Source organism: Megachile rotundata, chromosome 11 (genome assembly GCF_050947335.1).
Source record: "Megachile rotundata isolate GNS110a chromosome 11, iyMegRotu1, whole genome shotgun sequence".
NCBI classification, from domain to species: domain Eukaryota; kingdom Metazoa; phylum Arthropoda; class Insecta; order Hymenoptera; family Megachilidae; genus Megachile; species Megachile rotundata.
In genome coordinates, this window is record NC_134993.1 from 12657667 (window position 1) to 12678929 (window position 21263).

General features: G+C 29.3%; 5 protein-coding genes across 6 annotated transcripts; 2 read left to right on the forward strand and 3 right to left on the reverse strand.

Annotated features, from left to right (window-relative positions):
* Positions 1-521: 521 nt before the first annotated feature.
* LOC100883347 (NECAP-like protein CG9132) lies at positions 522-3825 on the forward strand. Its single transcript, XM_003699203.3, has 3 exons — positions 522-1165; positions 1626-2022; positions 2102-3825. Exons 1-3 carry the CDS (start codon positions 1080-1082, stop codon positions 2351-2353), a joined length of 735 nt encoding a protein of 244 aa, XP_003699251.1. The 5' UTR covers positions 522-1079; the 3' UTR covers positions 2354-3825.
* On the reverse strand, positions 3777-7060 carry LOC100883458 (uncharacterized). The gene is made up of 5 exons (XM_003699204.3): positions 6613-7060; positions 4909-5209; positions 4569-4829; positions 4219-4371; positions 3777-4101 (listed from the first exon to the last, which is right to left on the reverse strand). The coding sequence occupies exons 1-5, from the start codon at positions 6903-6905 to the stop codon at positions 3943-3945; spliced, it is 1167 nt and encodes a 388-aa protein (XP_003699252.1). The 5' UTR covers positions 6906-7060; the 3' UTR covers positions 3777-3942.
* Positions 7061-7147: 87 nt separating this feature from the next.
* Positions 7148-9129, forward strand: LOC100881224 (tRNA methyltransferase 10 homolog A). The gene is made up of 6 exons (XM_003699268.3): positions 7148-7341; positions 7667-7892; positions 8050-8359; positions 8499-8645; positions 8702-8807; positions 8883-9129. Exons 1-6 carry the CDS (start codon positions 7284-7286, stop codon positions 9104-9106), a joined length of 1071 nt encoding a protein of 356 aa, XP_003699316.2. The 5' UTR covers positions 7148-7283; the 3' UTR covers positions 9107-9129.
* Positions 9130-11055: 1926 nt separating this feature from the next.
* LOC100883572 (uncharacterized) lies at positions 11056-14496 on the reverse strand. 2 transcript variants are annotated; one of them, XM_012296628.2, is made up of 7 exons: positions 14300-14496; positions 13667-13982; positions 12282-12407; positions 12107-12203; positions 11789-11936; positions 11531-11659; positions 11056-11444 (listed from the first exon to the last, which is right to left on the reverse strand). In XM_012296628.2, the coding sequence occupies exons 2-7, from the start codon at positions 13903-13905 to the stop codon at positions 11167-11169; spliced, it is 1017 nt and encodes a 338-aa protein (XP_012152018.2). In that variant the 5' UTR covers positions 13906-13982; positions 14300-14496; the 3' UTR covers positions 11056-11166. The 2 variants fall into 2 exon arrangements, with proteins under 2 accessions (XP_012152018.2, XP_003699253.2); XM_003699205.3 differs by lacking the exon at positions 14300-14496 and having other exon boundaries at positions 13667-14231.
* A 1051-nt stretch (positions 14497-15547) lies between these two features.
* Positions 15548-21213, reverse strand: mys (position-specific antigen beta subunit myospheroid). Its single transcript, XM_003699206.3, has 10 exons — positions 21025-21213; positions 19760-19928; positions 19379-19676; positions 19069-19297; positions 18885-18969; positions 18169-18816; positions 17779-18090; positions 17501-17701; positions 16930-17427; positions 15548-16853 (listed from the first exon to the last, which is right to left on the reverse strand). Exons 2-10 carry the CDS (start codon positions 19925-19927, stop codon positions 16788-16790), a joined length of 2505 nt encoding a protein of 834 aa, XP_003699254.1. The 5' UTR covers position 19928; positions 21025-21213; the 3' UTR covers positions 15548-16787.
* Positions 21214-21263: the final 50 nt, after the last annotated feature.

The following is a 21263-nucleotide window of genomic DNA, read 5'->3' on the forward strand; positions in this document are numbered from 1 at the left end:
AAGCCGTTTTTATGAAAATACAATGGACAGTCCAGATGCTTCGATCATGTCGTATTGGTTTATAAAACGGTAGTTGTATCATGGCGGACCAACTGAAATGGCGACCTAACTGTTACAATTGTTGGTATTTTTAGTAGTGACAAATTGGGAAATTGAACAACATTTTCATTAACCATAATTAATGTAGTATAGAAATATTATTCTCGTGTCAAATGACAATTGATATTATGTTATATATTTATATTGTTATTAAACGAAAGTTTTGTTGCTAGAACTTTCTGTTGCTAGAACATTCAATTACAACAACGCCATCAGCCTAGGAATATAGAGACGGAGTATGGAATTTAAAGACGAACAAACCAAAGCCGTCATGGGAGGGGAGTTTTAATAGCCGATGCCCAAATTTGATAGGTTACTTTTCTGCGCATGTTCGGAGCAATCTGGTTTTCCTAGGGAAAGTGACGGCTAAGGAGAAAAGGACCCCATTACCTAATAAAAAAAGACATGGGCATGCATACATCCACAGGAATCGAATAATCGCTTTCTCAAATAAATGGTTTTATAATTAATATGGTTATAACATAAAATAAATAATAGTTTATTGTTTTTCTTGTAACTATGCTTGTGCTCGCTGAATGCAACGTTTGATATTCCAGAAATCGCGCTGATGAAATTTAATTATTGATTCTGAGAAAATGAGTACTAATAAACTAGCGTTTTAACAAATTACTTTGTTAGTATAATGTTCTCTAAGATAACCTAATCGCTTGAACGTAGAAATCGTTGAGCACATGCCTTATTACCATAGACTACAAATTTTTTACAAAGTTTGCGCAAACGCAAAAGAAACAAAACTTGTCATTTTCAAGTCATACGTCCAAAAGACAATCTACGTATTGTTGTTAGGATAGTAATCCATGGTTAATGGTCCTTATGTGGGGATGGGAGGCGTGTCTAGAGATAAAGTTATCAAATCACGGTAAAGATTTGTCAGAAAATATAAACGAGTTTTCAAATAGTAGTTCGTTAAATTCACGTCTTGACGTTACGTGCTTCCCGTGTGATTTGTTGAAAATATAATGGATACGTATGAAAGTGTATTGCTTGTCAAGTCTGAAGTATTTGTGTTTAAAATACCACCAAGGTCAACAAATAGGGGTTATCGGTACGATTTATTTCTTTTGACAGTATTTCGCATAAAAATATTGAATTTCATGAAAGAATAATGCATGCAAAATCGCATTTATACACAATATTTCTTTCACTATTGTTTATGAAATTCAATATTGTACAGATTTCATCAAATTCGGCGTCGATATTTGACACGTCAGATGCATTATATAGAAATAATAAGAAGATATATTATTATATTTGAAGTGTAGTATTATGACATTTGTATTTCTTTATTTTTGTACCCTATATTTTTCAAGAATCATTTTGAAAGTATTTTAAGAGAACATGCCTCTTTAAGTATAGCAATGTTGTCACAGTAAAACAGCATGGATAACAAATTTTTTTTATAAATTATCAAAAATAACAAAATGTATTTTTATTGACATGTACTATCCATATATATATTATCTTCGTATAAGGAAAAATTGTAAGTTATTCATATATATGTATAGAGCAGCTGATTGGAATCTCCAAGAGCCTTCATGGACTGGGCGTATGCGGCTTGTATCACAAGGGGACTCTGTCACCATAAAATTAGAAGATAAAATGACTGGAGAATTATTTGCTAAATGTCCAATTGAGCAATATCCAGGAATTGCAGTTGAACCAGTTACAGATTCTTCCCGTTATTTTGTTTTACGAATCCAAGATGATAATGGAAGATCAGCTTTTATTGGTGTGGGATTTCTAGATAGATCTGACAGTTTTGATTTAAATGTTGCTCTTCAAGATCATTTTAAATGGGTTAAAAATCAAGAACAAATAGAAAAAGAAAAGGACAAACCAAAACAGGAGCTGGACTTGAGATTTAAAGAGGGAGAAACAATAAAAATAAACATGAAAATTACTGTAAGATTTGATTTACATAATATTACATCAATTTTAGATTGTATACCTGTGTAATAGAACCCTTATTTATTCTGCACAGAAAAAGGATGGTAGTGAAGTTGCTTCTAAAACAAAGCAACGTCCCAATGCAAATATAGGTTTACCTCCTCCACCAGGTGGTGTGAAAATTGCACCACCACCTGCTAAAACTCCAACTTCGTCGCCTGCTCATAAACCTGTTCAGAATGTCAATCAAACAAATTCAGAATGGGGAGAATTTGCTAGTGCATCACAGCAATCAGGAACTCAGCCACCACCAACAGTAGGGAATGCTAGTTGGGTTCAGTTTTAACTTACAAAGTGTATTAAAGTTTAATATAGATATGCTATAGATTAATAGGCTATACATTCATAATTTTTATGTTCATAGTACACAGGTATGTTAATATGTACCTACACGTGTGCACATATGTATCTTTTAAGGGTAATTATTGACAAAGATGTTTCTTACTACATGGTAAGTTAATCATAATATTTTACTTTTTTTTATGAATTTATATTTGATTTAATTACAAAATAACTTGCGTGGAATAAATTTCATTTAAGTTATTAAGAAAATTTTGACAGTGTTTGCTGATAATTATATATGTAAAAAGCATATTTTCTTACACTTTTTGCTTAAGCAGATTATATAAGATGAGTATAATACTCATATTTTTTATATAAAGAGCAACCAGATAAGTTTATTTTCTTGTACAGAGTAGCTTTAAAAAGGTGAAATAACTCAAGTAACAAAAATGAAAAATTTACTTATTAAATAATAATTATTGCAATTTATGCTATTAAAGCATAATTCTTTACCAATAACAAGCAATTTTATGATTATTTCAGTATTATATAAAAGATATACTGAAATAAACTTTGATATTTTTTATTACAAAGATACATTCTTTGTTGAAGCCCTTAAAAGATTGTAAATCGAATTATGGCATATACTGTCTTAATTAGTATTATTTTTTTGGTGTTTGTACATAAAACAAAAATTAAAAAGGTTCAAGCAAATGTAAGGCCTAATTTTCTAAATGTATTAAGTTTTTAGATTATATTTTGTGTTTAAATTGATACATTGAAAAGGATATTGTCATTAAGTATAGTATATTTACATGTTACTCTCTATTTTTCAAAGAAACATATTAAGAATTGGTTTTATACTAACATAAATTTTGATTAAACATTTGATTGTTCAACAAAGGTATAGAAAATGCTTGTAAAAATTACGTACCACAAAAAAATTGATTAAAAATACATAGACAAAACACTGTTCTTTCATATATAAAGATATTATTCGAGTCATCATGAAGGAAATTGAGTAATCTACATTCAAAATAATAAAAAACAAATTTGTTACATATCTCCAATAGCGAAAATGAGGGATATTGTTTTGTGTATATATTAAAAAGATGTTATCAAAACCTTAGGTATGTAATAACTGTAAATTATTTAAAAATACAAAAACATTAAATTAGATCTTGTGAATAGAATATATACGAAAAGATTATTTATATACTCTAGTGTCATTGTAAATGGTGTTGAGTATACTTGTAAATGATGTTGAAAAATGTTGTTAATAATATCTATGTTAATACTTAATATAACAACACCAATATCTTGTAATTCCACAAGTTACATTCCATTGCATATACACATACATACTCTTATACATGCGTTATGTGCGTTAAATGCAATTTTCTTTTTGTAGGAAAAGAAAAATACCGTTGCTTTTTATTGTATATTTTCACTTATAATAAATTGCAGATTTATTGATACATTAAATAATTATTAAAAATCATATTACAAATAATATTTTGTAAATAGATAAATGATAACAGCAGCTTGAATTTTTTATTCTATCACAAAGTTGTTCTTTTTCTTAGCAAATAATCAACAACGTTTATTACGAGTAACATTAAGTCGCAAACTGCGCATAGCCATAGCGCGACTAAAGTGCCGTTGCACTGGACGTTGGAGTTGTCCATTGACAAGACTAGAGTCTTCGTCACATTCTACACTACTTAGAACTACTAAAAGTACTCCAAGCACCTATAAATAATTAAAATACAATGTACTTTAAATATAATATAAATGATGTAAACCTATTTATATCCATCTGGTATAAAACAAAAGAGTGATATAATTTATCACTTTTATCTCACTTACCAAACATATAATTATCAGTAATGTGTAGATATGTATACTTGCAGCCGGAAGTGACTCTACCTCCATTAAAGCTTCAGCAGCTTCAGAGAGATCTGGCTTTAATTCTAAAGCATGTCGTAAGTGCACAGCTGCTTCTTGGTAATGGCCATATGCCTATAAAAAAAGAAGAAAATAAATATTTTGCAATATACAGAGATTTTTTAATCAGTTAAATATTTTTCAAGCATTTCTCCTTACAGAATAAACACATTGTACATATCAAATATGCAATAAACCTCGAAAGTTATCTTTATTTTTCATATACAATATTTCGTGAAAATAAAAATATGTTCCTAAAACTTTTTAATCACCTTAAATATTTGACCAAGAGTAAGGTATTGTTCCCACGCATTGCGATCTGGAGGTTGTAATTCTAAAGAGCGTCTTGCCAAATATGTTGCATCGTCCAAATATTGTTGAACTAATAACACTCTTGCCAAATTTAATAAAACTTCCGCATTATGCGGTGATACAGCAAGCGCTCTTCGAAAGCACTCAATGGATCTTTGTGCATCTCCTTTTATCCTCCAAAAATTTCCTATTTGATTATAAAGTTGAACAGATTTTGGTTTCTATAAAAAAATGCAATAAAACATAGTATATAACATAACTGTGTAGAAAATATGTATATTTTTGAAAATTATCATATACCTCTCTTTTAGCTTTTATTAATCGTTTTTCTAATAGATCAATGTCAACTTCCATAGTTTTGCCACCATTTTTTTTAAACATGAGTGCTACATTAGGTTCTGGAACCAACGGATGTTTATCCCTATTTGCAACACCGAGCAAATTATCATAATAAGTAAAATTAACTGGCTTCCCACAATCCAAGATGATGTCCTCACATTGACCAGAAGAACACATAATTTGCTCATTTGATACTTGAGTTGATAAAGGAAAAGACTCAGTGGCATTTGGTGTATCCTTCAACACGTATGACGAGAATCGTCTGCCAAGGGGACCAAAGTTAGGGCTTTTTTAACACTGAAAGAACAGTAAGCCACACACAAATACTAACTACAGGAAGGAAAAGAAAATTACATCAGGTTAATTTCAATAATCATTGAAAACAAAATCTAAAATATAAAAAATGATTTTAATTATATAAAGTATACAAATAATAATTTTTTAAATAAAAGATATTTTATATAACTGATAAGTTTTTTGATTTTATTCCTTTTTAAAAACTTAAAGATTTAATATACTTTTTATAAATTATAATAAAAAAAACATAATTACTGACATGCAGAATAGCTTACTAATAAATATCCATGTATACACATTTAAATAAATTATGATTTTACTACGTAACATGCAATAATATTGCTAATAATTATTATAACTTATAAATTCACATATAAATTACAATATTATTCAGTTTTACTTGTTCATATTATTAACACTTTTGTGCATGCATTAAACATTATAATATTGTGGAAATTAATATACCAGATACTTTAGAGTAGTTAAATATAAATGATTTTCAATTAAATACAGCATTATTGCAGAAATATGTTTTATTTTATTATTAAAATATGGGTTTACGAAAAAAACTGTGAAATAGTTAAAGTTAGAAAAGTAAACTATAACTGTGACAAGCACTTCTTGAACAAAATTCAGTTCAAAACTTTAGTAACAATGAGCATAAACAAATGTATCTGCAGAATTAAACAATTTCAACTTTTGACATCGATTTGATACTCAAAGCAAAGTATTAGAAATTAATCCTCAAATGGTAAAGCTGCATCGATTATGTCCAATATATACAAAATGTATCTAACTGTATTTTTACCAAAATACCAATCTTTAAAGAAAAGAATACAAATCAATATTTAAAGAAATAACATAAAACTTAAAAAATAAAGATAATATAGAATATCAAAGTAACACATTCACAGTCCTCTGACTTATATATGAGTTAATATATTCCCTACTCATACATCCTCCGACCCTTATATGAATCATGCTCCATATATTCTGGACACACATTAGTTGTATGAATGTACGAGTAGGGACTACATCTTGGGCTTATACAATGAGACCATCAAATTTAAATTATTGCTACTTCAGTAGTTCTGTATCCAAATGTTAATCCTCCACAATTTGTTTATACCCATAGTCATTTATGTTTTGAATCTAATTTGATCCAAACACCGCTTGCCCAGGTAGTTTCTTTTCTCTCTTAATGTATTTCATTCCTTGTATCTATAACCTATCATATCATTAAATTTGATAATTATAAGTACCAGTTATTTCGTTCCAACGATCGTTAATAGCACCAATTTGATATTCTAAAACAAGATGTATTTTTTTCTCTTACCCAAAATTAATGATATTTCTGTAATTTCTTACCGTTCATGGTTTCCAGCACCAACATTTTTGCAGTCTTGACAGTAAGATTGTATCTTATCATGCTTTTCAGAAATAGCTGTTCTGCTCCAGCTTTGCCCATTACCAACACTAATACTGCTGGCCAGGATATCAAAAATAGGATCATCCTCGATCGTACTCACAAAGTCTGTTGTTTTAACAACTTTGTCAGCACTAAGCCTCCAAGATGTTCTCGAGTTCGTAAGTTTTGCTTGAAGTATCAAAAAACAAAAAAGATAGCCGACGACACGACCGTCGACCCCAACAACTTGCATTCTTTTGCTTCACGAAAACTGATTAAACACGTTATCAAAGTGTACAAAAATTGTTTGCTTGTATATACCACAGAATTTTCATTCAGGTGAGTATTTTCTCTATATTGTATTTAACGAGAGACCATACTAAATTTGCGCATCGGTACCAACTTCAGTCGATTCTCCGGCACTTAGTATTCCCCACTAACATGCTTTTTTCATTCCGCTACTTATTGTACACTGTGAACAAAATATACGAATAAAGAAAAAAGCAAATTTTGAAATTAAAAATTTTACAAGTTTGGAAATATGACAACTTAAAGATTTAGAAATTTGAAAATGTGGTCACTCATATATTTGAAAGTTTGGAACTTTTGGAATTTATGAATTTGATCATTTATGGTTCTGAAAATTTCAAAATTTGAATCACTGAGTATATACACTTGTTACCAAAAACGTAAGTACGCATGTGTGTCGTTCATAGTTACGAAGTATTTTCTAACCAATCAAAGCTAATATAAACGAAAACTTATCGCACGATAAGTATTGTCTTCCTTTGAATAGTCTATAGTAGCCAACATTCTATTTTATAATTACAAAATCCCCACTTATTTTAGCTACTCTTTATTCAAATACTTATCTGACTAAATTGTAATAAATTTTCAAGTATTGTAACAAGAGTATTGTAACAAATACTACATTGAGTTACTATATATGTAACTATAATACTATAACAAAAAATACTATATATCATCTAGTAGAATACATATGTTTATTTCTAGTAGCAAAGGTTTTTATGTTCCTACTTCATAATAACATGGCAGACGAAAAGGATGCAAATAATACTGAAAAAGTAGAAAATCGTACACAATTTGTAAATATTTGTGAACAGGAAGCATGTCAGAACGGAGACAACAAATTAATAGAAATAAATCCAAGTTTAAGCAAACGTCAACTGAAAAAAGTAAAGAAAAGAGAAAAATGGTTGGAACGAAAGGTTGAGATAAGGTTTTTACTTCATAATTCATTAATTCTTCTTGATAAATTATAACTAATAAAGTGTTATAGATTTACAAACTCTTTTGCATTAAACTTTATAACGATACCATTAATATTGTAACTACTATTCTGTTATTGTCAATTAAAAGTGATACTAATTTTACAGATTACGAGAAAGAGAAAAGGCAAGGCAAAAACGAGCATTTGCTCGTGCAAATAATATTGACCTCGGTCCATCTAGGAAAGCGTTGAAAAGAGTTACTATGGCAGATAGTAGTTGTAAAATTGGAGTAACTATCGACTTATCATTTGATGATTTAATGATAGATAAAGATATAGCAAAATTAACTAAACAAATACTAAGATGTTATACTTTGAATAGACGCGCTGTTGCACCAATGCAGTTTTCACTTACAAGCTTTAATGGAAAATCAAAGACAAATATGGAAAGGCATAATGGATATGAGCACTGGGATGTATGTTACTATTTAAAATACTCTTATGTTAAGGAGGGTTACAAAAGCATTTTAAGCAAAATATATTAATTTATTTAGAGAAGTTAAAACATCTTTATATACAATTATTATAATTGGTGTTAAAAAATATGTTTTATAGGTAAAATTCTATATGGAATCGTATTTAAATATCCATCCAAAAGAGAAAATTATATATCTTACTAGTGAATCAGAAAATATTATTAATCATCTGGAACATGATTGTGTGTACGTTATAGGTGGTCTTGTTGATCATAATAGTCATAAGGTAAGCTAACTTTTTTAATTCGCATTAATCTTCTTACATAATATTTATACTTTTAGGGTCTCTGTCATAAGTTAGCCAAACAGGCTGGAGTAAGGCATGGCCGGTTACCTTTAGATAAGTTTCTACAAATGAAAGCTAGGAAGGTTTTAACTGTTGACCATGGTACATTTTGTATAAGATTTAGTTAACTAATTGAAATATTTTGTGTATTAACATTTAGATGTATATATTTTTCAGTGTTCGAAATTTTGCTCAGAGTTAGTGAAGGAAAAACGTGGCAAGAAGCATTTTTGCAAGTGTTGCCAGAAAGAAAAAATGCGCAACCTATTGTACCGTTAGAAGGAAAAAAAGACATGCCAGAAATCTATAACGAAAAACAAACACTTTTTTATAAAAATGACGAACTAGAACAAAAAATGAAGGTTAATGAACTTAAAAGCACAAATGATGTACATATGTAATAAAAATATGTTATCTACAAAAAGCATTGTACATAACTTTGTGATATTCAATTTTAATAGATCCTTATATTTTCTATTATCTTTTTATTTTCTCTACTATCACTTCACGATCACAATACCTTTTAGAAGAGAAACGAAGTTGTTCATGCACAAAGCATGGCATACACAGAATACATTTTTAATCAAGATTATACCAAACAAAAAATATAAATCTTTTGTACTCTAAAAATTTAATACTACACATATATAAGTATATATATATGGAACCTTAAACAAATCAAGGTACAAACTTATACAATCATTAATGTAAAAATATGACTGAAGTGAATTAAAGATGCATATTTTATTTAAGATAGATAAATTTACTTTAAACGTAAAATTTTCATACACAAAATAAAAATGAAAAGGTAAAATAAAAGTTAAAATTACATTTTAAAAAAATATAGATCATCAATTTTTCTCAAATTTTGCAAAAAAATTTCACAAAATACTGTTTCTATATTTGTGTACAATTTTATATACATACCATTTACACGTATACCTTTAAAATAGAATAGAATTGTAAAAATAAATTAGAATTGTATAAAACTATACATGTGTTTAAAATATTATAATACTATATTCGATATAGTATAATAGATTATGACTAGAGAATAACCGTTTCCGATATTGCAGAGCTATTTAAATTAAAGAAGACCGCATCGTTATGTAAAGCACAATTTTCTGATAATTATCTAACTTTTCATTTGATAATTTTCAGTATATGTTATTTGTACACATTAAAGCTTATATTTGTACTTTACCGACGTAAAGTGTTGTTATATGTAAAATGGAATAATAGTTATTGCAAAATTTGGGTAAAACTGATACGATAATATTTTAAAATGTAGTATAAATTTATATATAAAACAATGTCGAAATTTTCGATACCGCAATCCATTCTTTGCTATAAACCATAGAATTTTTATTTGAAACATTTTTTTCGCCAAACCATCAAAAGTGTCTAAAAAATCGTCATATTTGATTCGTAGACGACTCTATACATGTATTATCGATAAAACTATTTACATAAGTGATATCATTTTTTTATAGTAGTTCTAAAACAAATTAAAATCATTTAAATTAATTTTAAAATGGTACAATTGTATCATTGAAATTTTCACACTTCATAAAGAAATTACTTTTACTTATTGATAAATCATTACAAAGTCTCTTTAAAAGTGATATGATCAACTTTTATCATTTGAACTCTAGACGAAGTTTCATTATGAGATCTCTGTAATTAATAAAGCAGGTTATGCTATGTTTAGTACTTCCTTTGAATTAAACTAAATCAAATCATATTATTTACAAAATATTATTTTGTGATAAATTAAATTATTCTCTTTATGAATAAGTTTTGCAATCTTAAAACCAGAGCAAATACTTACTATCATATTTATCCATCTCCTACCTGCTGCATAATGAACATTGTAATTCCTAATTCCTTAATTATAATTTACAGCTAAGTATTTTCCTGAATCTGATACGTATATACAAAGCTATTTTTGACCATAAAGGTCAAAATAATATTTAAACTGATAAAAATTTATTTATTCGTTTCCTTTTTCGATATCTTTTAGTTCAAATTTTTATGTACACGAAGAATTGCTTATATTTCCACAAAAATAAGAATTAAGATGATTTTCTTTGTTGTATATAATAAGCATGTACAATTTCACATATATACTTTAAACGTACACTAATATAATTATTAACAAGTTATCATTTATAAGAAATTAAAAAATTTCGTTTTTGTTGCCACATTTTTAAAAATATTTAAAATTTCAATATAATTCTAAGATATTTTTCAATTTTTTTTTAAAAGAATAGTTCAATCAATTTTACGTAAATATTCATGAACTGAAGCAGGTAGTTCAAATCTGAACTAAGTAAATAATTTCCTTAAATTATCTTGTTAATATATATTTAATTATTAGTTTTTCATCGTTTAATCATCAATTTTCCTTTTAATTCTACTCTGCATAACAATAACTTCACAGTTCACATACCTGTGAGTCTTATGCAAGATCTAACTTATCAATTTCTTGACTGTCAATTATTTCGAATTCGCTACCACTCTCGTCACTATTACTAACTAATTTTCTCGATACAGGTTCAAGCTCTGCTTCTTCTTCGGAAGATGATCCTTTTTCAAAATGAGTGCTTTGAAATTTAATACCATCCACATCATTTTCTTCAGCACTGAGCTCTAATTCAGAAACCTCTAAACCATCAGTGCTCCCATCTTCGTGTGATGGCATTTTTAAACCAATAAGCTCTTCATCATTAAAAAATTCTATAGTTAAAAAAATTGTTTTAGAATGTTTTCTTTAAAAAGGCCACTCATACATATTTTTACAAATCTAAAAGACATAACCTTACCATTTTGAGCATCAGATAATACACTGGTTGGTGTTGGAGATTGATCCCCAGATTCTCCTGCTCTTGTAAGAACTTGAAGATTATCCTCAGTTACTGCTGGTAAAAATTCTTCAATTTCACTATCCCATTCTGTACAGGAATGTAAATAATGTTCCTGAATTATTGTGTTAATTACTAATCATACTTTGTTTTTAATTTAAATATTATTGTGCATGAATAGTAACAAGACATTTTTATATTTGATATGATAGTAATTACCTTTATGTGATATTCTATTAGGTAGCTTTAACAACAATGCAGGTCCAAGTAAAATGCTCATACATATTGTATATGCAAGAAGTACTCCATTTATAGTACGTCCAATAATCCATAGGCCCAAAGACAGAGAACATATAGCACTACAAAACTACAATCAGTTTTAACATTTAAAATATACCATCATTCTGAAATGAGTAATTTAAAATATATTGAGTCTTGTACTTTTGATTTATCAATATTATCATCTTAACAATCACATTAATTACATTTGAATCTATTTGAATTCATAAAATATTTAAATATACAATAGAACTTTACCACTCCTGGTTGCTCCTTTTTTAATTGCTTCAAACTATGAATTGCAGATTTTACTTTTCTTCCTATTCTTTCTATTTGTTCTGCTTTTGCATATGATCTATAAAAATATTGTACATATTTTAATCAAATCATTTCAAATTACGTAATTATTATTTTTTAAAACTCAAGTACTTACATAGCAGTATCTACTGGTTTATTCTCCCTTTGTACTTGGGCTTCTAAAGTACTATAACAAAGGACAATGACCAGAGCAGCACTGCTGGCTGCAGCAAAGCCACGAACCTCTAGTACAATAATACCCCTGAAAGAAAAACACGTATAAAATGAATATCATGAACATATTTATGTTCTAAAACTTGAGAACTAATTAAGGTAATTAAGAAGTTCAATAATAGAAATTAGTATTAATTAAATTTTAAATCGGTGATTATACTTTTTAATTATCAATTATGCTGCCATCTGTTTTAGTATTTTTGAAGTCTAATGGAAAATATAGGAAAGATGCAATTCATTTTATATTTCATTCAACGAGAGATCATATCTAATTCGCGTAACGCAGCTAATTTCAATAGACCCCCCACCAATTAGTGTTATCCCTTTCCCATACGTTTTTCATACCATCTTTTCATATACACGGTAAACAAAAATACGTGAATAGGAAGAAATGATAACGATGAAGAGCAAGTATGATCAAGCGATGACGCGTGAATCACATTCGATTATCATAAAATGTTCAAATCCCCAAATTTTCGTATTTTCAAAAATCTACATTTTCAAGTTTTTAAATTTCTAAAATAAAAAATCACTGGGTATATGCGTTCAGCGTCCGGAAAATCACAAACTCGCATGTGCGTTGCTGTTGGTTACGCTGCACACTCAAAACCCAATCACAGCTGACATGCGCGAGGCAAATGAAAATTCGTCATTCGATGAGAACGATTTCTCGCTAAACAAAGTATATAAAATAAATGTCAATGCTACAAATATGTATACATACAAAGTAAACACCGACTTCCGTATTATAAATTGTATATGTCAAGAGATTACTTGAATCAGGAAAAATTCATCAATGATCGCATATCGACTTGTTTTCGAGATATGCGTAATTGGCATTCATTCGCTTATCATGCAAAACATATACGAAGAAATGCGAAGTATCGTAAATCGTAACTTTCGAGCACTGATATTATTATTTACACCCGACATCGAGTACTAAAGCGTACACGCTCAAACCTTGACCCAGAAGACAGATTGCTTACAAAAGCATTACGGAACATAGTGCATTGTGCCGAGGCTTTTCATAAATGAAATGCTTATTTCGATATCGAACAAATTATTATTGAATTATAAAATATGAAATATATACATATTAGCAATTTACTTTAAAGTTCCATGCAGCTATTCAATTTTTATTTCGTTTTATTAACAAACGAAGTTAAAAGCTTAAGTAACATTGGTATCACGAATAATAAATCGCTGAATGATCAAATTTTGCGAAATCACGCGTAACGTATATAGCTTAGAAATGACGTACTCTGTTCGAGAGTAAAGTAAACTCACCAAAACAGTATGTTGAATACGATAACGACGGAAATACTGTTCACCGAATTCTCCCAAAGCAGAATACTTTCCAAAATACCACAGAATCGTCTCGAAGCGTCAAAATTGCATCCAACATTCCGATACCGTTCAACCTCGATTGTTTCGCGCTTGTCCTCAGCGGTCACCTCACTTTTATCACGAAATGTCGCGTTTCTCATCCATTGGAAATAACACGCCACTCTTGAAAGCCGTTCCATGACAGTTCCAGGTCGACGTTGGCTGCTTTTGTCGTCCTAATTCCTGTACTCCTTTGGCATGGTACACCCTCGGAAGACTGTGCGGGAGTATTTTTAGCGCGTGACAACGAGAGTTAAGAGTTTTGAGAACGAACGGGAGTTTCCTTCTGCTTTGCCTCGAATAACGGAGCGAGAAGGAAAAAAGAAAGAGACAGACACGGTGGAATAGAGAGGAAAGAACGGAAAGTGAGAGGGATAAGAAAGAAAATTCAAACGAAAGGGGAACGACGAAGAACGAATGAATGAGATATATGAGCGAAATAAACAGAGAGCGAAAGAGAAAGAGAGAGAAAGAGACAGTGTGCGAGAGAAAGAAAGAATGATACCTGATAGACAAAGAAAAAATCATAAGTACCAATTGTATACGCTTGCACTTGCTTCAAAATTGTCCTTGTCAATCTTGTGAACCACCGTCGTTCGAATCACGAATTTTTAATTGTTCTGGGGACACTAGTTGCTCGATGTTCAGTTAACGTTGTGTCTATTATCCTGCTACTGACGTATGTACGCGTTCAAGCGTTATTTCACATACCCTACCTTCGGTGACTGCAAACACGTGACGGCTGCGACACGAGACGCCGTTGTACGGCGGACAACGTGTACGTTTGCACGAGAAAACTGCGTAAATTCTTAAATTTCTAAGTTAACGATGACCTACTACGCAAATATCGTACGTTCATTTATAAGATTCTCGAGATAAACAAGTTGTTTTTATTTGTTACATATAAATGCTTAAATTTTACAAATAGTTGGACATACACTAACTATTAATTATAAAAAATCGTCACGTTAGTAATTTATGATGAGGTATATTTTATTTCATGTATTTAATTTGTAGTCGGGTCATTACGACTATCAATCAAGAACGTTTAAAAACATATTTAAAATCCCGGTTGTATAACAAGAATCTATTAGTACAGAAACGTATTTTTTATTTATTTGCATAAAGTAGTATTTAGAAATGTAAAATACATAGTCAACTGAACATTCTTCGGTTACGCGAACCGATTGTTCTTTTGAACAGTAATACTACCCATTACTTTATACATAACTCTGTTTGGTAATACTTGACTTGATCCACTGCCTTTCTCTACATTAATCGACCTAAAGTGCACGAAGTCGAACTAATTCAGGTTTTTTCACTTTTACTATGTCAGTAATGGTGTAACTCAGCAAGTGCCCTGTTCTTAAAAATTGTTTAATATGTCAGAATATATATCACTTTCATATGTACAATAACTTATAGTTTTTAATCAAATTATTGTATATAATTATATTTTTTATAACATTTATAAACAATCTTTAATCTTCAGTTGTTAAATATTGTTTTAAAAAGATTTTGTGATTTATGTAATGGAATGATTTTCATTACTGCGATTAAATACATTTAAAATTCCAATGCTGAAAGGTCAAGAACACTCATTTACCAAGTACCTTTTTTACAAAAACGGAAATGATGAATGTTATAAAATTACACATACAGTAATAACATTATAGTAATAATTTGAATAATGAATATACAAAGTATTACTCAGACTAAAGTCATATTCGTTCCATTTATAAATAAGTTTTTATAAAACTAATGTATGAAAACACAGTTACATAAGTCAGTATAGCAATTGATGTATATTTTCAAATACATGATAATACAGTGTTATATTTATTTTATCTTGTAATGAGATTGCAATATAAACTGGTATTAATGTTAAAATAGATAAAAACATATCAGGGATACTTAACAGATATTTTCACATAAATACAACTGTTATAGAACAGAAGATTTTTAATATTTATAGATTTCTTTATTTTGAGCATTTAATTTTAAATAAAAGTAAATTTTGTAGAAGCTGAAAATCACATCTTATTATAATTAAAAGTGATTAATACATAACAAAAGCATTCATTTTCGGTACTTCTTAACTTAAAACATTGATTTACACATTAATAAAGTGTATTAAATTCTTGTTAATTGTATTTTCATTTACGTATATTGCAAAAGGTAAGTAATAAATTTGCATTTTTTAACAGTTGTAAAATGATTTACACTTACTACTATGCATTCCCTTATTTTTTACATTTATACAATTTTCTACATACACTTGTAAATTAATATATGATAAAATTTTTAAATGTGCGAAAATACGGAAGACGTAAGAAGAAAATTCATTTCCTAAAACAATTCCATAAAAAATCTTTTACATCTTGCAATATCACATATTAGAGTGTTTATTACTTATATCTTTTTTTCTGAAATATATTAATGTATCAAAAATTTCAATAAATATATTCAAGAGAAAAATTTTCAATTCTCTGAATCGTACTTCAGAGTGAATTAAGTTCCTTCAAAGGTAAATATGTTTCATTAATTTTATGTTAAAAAAGATAATTAAAAAATTATACGAAATATTTTTTGTCATAAGACAAAAGGCACTTGTATATAAATGTCACAATAACATTGAGATTATACATCCTCAAATCAATGTGTTACCATACAGCTATGCAGGTATTCATTCTTACATTACAAGTTTTCATTGTATACATAATTTACACTTACACTCGTTCACACACATTCATACATAGCAGTCTAAGTTATATGGCAGTATTATAATATCGTACTTAGTAAATAATCTGATAATATTTCATACTACATTAGTTTCCATTAAATACTTATGAGTTACAATGTTAAAAACTACACCAATTAGTTCTAAAGCTTTCTTTGTTGCATAATAAAGTTTCTTGTTTGTCATTTAAATATTTAACAGTTTAAAATTTATGAAAAGAAAAAATAACAATTTACTGCAATATAATAATGGTTTTTAGTCAAGAGATCATTCTTAATATTTCTATTTTCCAGCATACGTTGGATTTTTAAATGTTGAAGTTGCTTGTTTGTAAATTGGATTTTCCCCCTATTTCAAAATGATTATAACAGATTATAATTCTATATTTTTAAACATATTGAGATAAAAAGAAGAAAATGCTTACCGTATCCCATTTTGCCATCATCCTTTCCTTTTCAAATCTTGCAAATTCTCTCCTATCATGGATGGTTGTTAATAATTTCCATAAAAGTAATAATGCAAGCCCAATTAAAACAATTGCCGCTATTACACCTAACACTATTCCGAGCATATAAACTTGTGGTGGACATTCTCTTTCCTTTTGGGCTCGTACTTTCAGGCAATTGAATTCATCGGTGTAATAAACAAAATTATATTTACAATCATCTTCGTCTATACCGAAGCATAAAGTCTCGTCTTTGTCGACATCTGATATAACGGTATCAACTGGTTCAGGAACAAATTCTGTACAGTTTTTCTCGCACTCTTCTTTGTCAGTATAGTTACCAGTGCCATACATTTGGCATAATACACAGTTCCTTAATTCATCGCAGCGACTTGGACACGTTGAACATTTGTTACAAAATTTGCCAGAGTATTTGCCTTTTTCATCGCACTTACATTCACCGCAAATACAAGTTCCCTAAATAATAAAAGATTTAAATTAGATTTATAAAATACAATTGATTTTCTTCTATTATAATAATAAGTCTCACATGTCCAGAACATAACACTCCACTTTTGATTCCTGGTGCGATACAAGTTTCATTTGAAGATCTACAATTACAAGATGGACCAGTCCACCCTGCGTTACAAACACATTGCCCACATTCGCATGTTCCATGGTTGGAGCATAAATGTCCTTGATCTCGATCGCACGAAAAATTGTCGCACTCGCAAAAGTGACCTGATATTTTCTATAAAAAGTAATACAACAATAAAACAAAATATGTAAGAGTTAAATTTGTTACATAGAAGTAAAGTATATAATTACTTCTTCCGGATTTTCTCTTTCTTCACATTCGCACTGACCACAAGCACAGGTTCCTCTACCTGAACAATCTACGAGCGAAGTGTTATCACGTCGACAAGATTGGTAATGTTGATCCAACAGTCCTGTCATCTGTTGAGGACTGCATTCACAATGTTTTCCAAAATAATTATCGTAACATTCGCAGATACCACATTTCAAGGTTCCTACTGCATTACATTTGTTTGAGTTACTTTCATACATAGGCCCTTCATGTTCGCATTCACAATCGCATAACATTTCCAAATTTACAGTTAGCGTTTCATTAATACCAACCTAAATAACATTAATATATTTCTTATTCTTAATCATATATAAAATTTAATAAACGAATGCGACTATTTTTATTCTTACTGGATAAATGTCGAACTTTTGTATCCATTCTGATCTATTTTTTGGACAACTTGTGACTTCAATTTCTGCAATAAATTCTACTTTTGTCCCAACTTTTAATCCGTCACATTTCGAAGTTTCAACAAGTGGTCCAGATCCCAAACATTTTGAAAAATATTTCACTTTCACAGCACTGCTGGCTGTATCTTTCATCTCGACAGAACTTGAGATTGCATCGTACTGTTCTCGAATTAATTCTACAACGTTACTTGAATCGTCCGATAATTTACCAGCAAAAGATCCTTCTACATGTTTAGTTAATCTTTTATAGACGTTTATCTGTTCTTCAGTAACAGCCCAAATAATATTAATGGCATTCTGTTTAACCTTTAAATTAATCTGAGAAATACTTGGATAGTCTTGCAAGGATGAGTGTGTATAGAGACCGGTGTGATCTAAATGACATTCACCATCATTTGGTTTCACAATTCCACCTAACTTGCCATCACCTGCATAGTGAAAACCAGCATCTGTAGAAAATACTAACAGTCTACGAGCTTTTTCACGCCAACCAATTTGCCCTCTACACACTATAGCTTGCATTATAGCATCAAATCCTCCTTCTGGTGCATCCAAGTTACCAGACACTGATGCATTTCGTACCAAACTCTGCGCACATATTAAATGAGCAAATTAGTTTCCAACCATGAAACATTAAAATAACACAATATACTCACTGCAAAATGGCTAGTGTCTTTAGAAAGAGTCATAATGTTTTTATAACCATATGGTGCTGCACATCCATCACATGGTTCTATTAATCTAAAATACAAAGATGACTATAAATTTGTTACTAAATTATAAAGTTATAATTTTAAGATACATTTTATACAAAGATTGTTATTTTTATTGAAAACTTACGATTTAGGCATTGTATTAACATAAGGCATTACAACTTTGTCAACAAAACTACCAAAACCTAATCGAAAATTACTGGTAATTTTACTCATGCTTTCTACTAAAAGTTGACCTAAATCTGATAACTTCTTTTTATCATCTTCCATCGATTTACTTAGGTCCATAAGGTAATATAAATCAACAGGATAATCTTCTGCTTGCGAATAAGTGAAGGTCATTCGATGAGCTTCATCTAAAAAAAAGTTGTGTTTTATGAAACTATAAATATAATTTGTTGTGGTTTTTTAAAAATATAGAAGCGATAATAACTTACTTATTCTGAGTTTTAATTTGACTTCCTGAGGCCAAATTTGTACAGCTTCCAGTCTTCCAGTACTACTGCTGCTGCTGGAACTGCTGCTACTAGACTGGGAACTAGTGCTAAACGAACTAGAGTTCATGTATGAATACTCATAACTACTGGTACTGCCATTAGCATAACCACCTTTCGATAAAGGACGATATCGTACCATACTGTAAACATTATCTGGGTTCCATGTATACTCTGCTGGACATGTTGCAAATATTTTGGTATTTATATTTGGTAGAAAACATCGCTTCTCAGAAAATGTCTAGAAATTAAATAAACATTTATTATATAAAACATATGTGATATATAAAAATATATAATAGTAATAGAAATACTGAAACTTACTGGTGCAGCACACCAAGCACAGTGTGGTGTTTGTATGCATTCGTGACATGATTGTTTACTAAGACAAGGATTCATTCCTGTCAATCGTTCTGGTGGGGCATAATTTGCCTTTGATAATATGGATGTGATAATTAATATTGTTATGATCCATCTTAAGCTGCCAAACATTCTACACAAATATGATATTACAAATTAATTAAAAAAATTTTTTTTTTTAAACTTGTAAGGCTGATTTTATTTTAAAGTACTATTTAAGTTATCAATTGATTGTCTCAGTTAATAGTTGAGGTCTTACTCAAAATGACATCATTTTTATTCCCTCAGAATTTACATTAATATAATATGTAAGTAAGTATTTTAAATGAATCCAAGTTTATGAATTATAAATATGAAATAGATGCTTTTAAAAATAACATGATAAAAACACATAGTACAAGATTATGGATAAGGAGGTGACTTTATATAGAAATTTCATTTGTAAATAAGGAAAAAGATATGAGGTAATATTCCTGTAACTGTTGACTCATCAAATTCTTAAATTATATATTGGCACCACCTATTTTCATCTTCTAAAATTGCAAAGTATAATATGACTTATACTGATTTATTTTATAATTAAAAGTGTACAATGACAAAATTATAGAATGTTTTAAAATTAAAATTTAGGACAAGACATTAGCTTCATTCATAAATATAGCATGTTAGTAAGCGAGGTATTTATAAATAAATCAAGTTACTCTGTAATTCTATTCTAATATTTTGAAATTAGTAATAAAAAACTAATAAAATATTAATTAGTAAACCTTAATGTTTACATATAGCCCAAAAATAACATTTTGATTTAAAATTTTGTTTCGTGTGTATAAAAAAATTGTAATATTTTATACTTGAAGCATATGATACATGATCAAAAAAGAGTACTAAGCAACAATAAAAAATAATTAACTCCTTCTGAAACGAAAAAAGTAAAACAAAACTGAGGTGCGGCCAAGCAGTATCTCCCACATTCATAATTTTAATTTTAAATAATACTTTCTCCACCATTGGTTGGGAAATTATTCAATTATGAAGTTTCTAAATGTGTTTCATTTATATTTTAAATTTATATTATCAAATTACAGGCATCCACACCATAAAACAGACCGCTTATTCATTCATAACGATGCCGTCATCTTTATATTTACAAAGTACAATCATTTTATAAACGAAGAAATTAATATTAAGGTGATAGACAAAGAATAGGCTAGAACATTTAGAATGCTTACTTTTTTCTCAAAAAGTCCTTTTCCGATTTGTTGTTAAAACATTACAAGTCTGACCAATGTTTTCTTGATACTTGAATCACCATAAAAGGTAACCCATCAAACGCACGCACTCCACAAACAACTGTCCATACGAGATCGTGGTAGGCTTGCTGACTATCTGTGCCTGTGTATATACCATAAACTCATGAAAACTAGATATGCAACTAAGTGCACTTGCAAGACACAATATTGCAGCTGCA

What these genes read in the sequence shown, in the direction of transcription:
- mys (XM_003699206.3), bottom strand. Translation starts at nt 19,927, where the DNA reads ATGTTTGGCAGCTTAAGATGGATCATAACAATATTAATTATCACATCC. An exon ending in AAAGAGAAAATCCGGAAGAA is followed by an intron (nt 17,702 to 17,778) that starts GTAATTATATAC and finishes TACTTTTTATAG; the next exon opens with AAAATATCAGGTCACTTTTG. An exon ending in GAGTGTTATGTTCTGGACAT is followed by an intron (nt 17,428 to 17,500) that starts GTGAGACTTATT and finishes TTTATTATTTAG; the next exon opens with GGAACTTGTATTTGCGGTGA.
- LOC100881224 (XM_003699268.3), top strand. Translation starts at nt 7,284, where the DNA reads ATGGTTCTGAAAATTTCAAAATTTGAATCACTGAGTATATACACTTGT. An exon ending in ATGGATATGAGCACTGGGAT is followed by an intron (nt 8,360 to 8,498) that starts GTATGTTACTAT and finishes TATGTTTTATAG; the next exon opens with GTAAAATTCTATATGGAATC. An exon ending in TTGATCATAATAGTCATAAG is followed by an intron (nt 8,646 to 8,701) that starts GTAAGCTAACTT and finishes TTATACTTTTAG; the next exon opens with GGTCTCTGTCATAAGTTAGC.
- LOC100883572 (XM_012296628.2), bottom strand. Translation starts at nt 13,905, where the DNA reads ATGGAACGGCTTTCAAGAGTGGCGTGTTATTTCCAATGGATGAGAAAC. An exon ending in GTATTCAACATACTGTTTTG is followed by an intron (nt 12,408 to 13,666) that starts GTGAGTTTACTT and finishes TTTTTCTTTCAG; the next exon opens with GGGTATTATTGTACTAGAGG. An exon ending in ATTATCTGATGCTCAAAATG is followed by an intron (nt 11,445 to 11,530) that starts GTAAGGTTATGT and finishes TTTTAACTATAG; the next exon opens with AATTTTTTAATGATGAAGAG.
- LOC100883347 (XM_003699203.3), top strand. Translation starts at nt 1,080, where the DNA reads ATGGATACGTATGAAAGTGTATTGCTTGTCAAGTCTGAAGTATTTGTG. An exon ending in TCAACAAATAGGGGTTATCG is followed by an intron (nt 1,166 to 1,625) that starts GTACGATTTATT and finishes ATATATGTATAG; the next exon opens with AGCAGCTGATTGGAATCTCC. An exon ending in AAATAAACATGAAAATTACT is followed by an intron (nt 2,023 to 2,101) that starts GTAAGATTTGAT and finishes TATTCTGCACAG; the next exon opens with AAAAAGGATGGTAGTGAAGT.
- LOC100883458 (XM_003699204.3), bottom strand. Translation starts at nt 6,905, where the DNA reads ATGCAAGTTGTTGGGGTCGACGGTCGTGTCGTCGGCTATCTTTTTTGT. An exon ending in GGTGCTGGAAACCATGAACG is followed by an intron (nt 5,210 to 6,612) that starts GTAAGAAATTAC and finishes TCCCCTTGGCAG; the next exon opens with ACGATTCTCGTCATACGTGT. An exon ending in TACTGATAATTATATGTTTG is followed by an intron (nt 4,102 to 4,218) that starts GTAAGTGAGATA and finishes AATTATTTATAG; the next exon opens with GTGCTTGGAGTACTTTTAGT.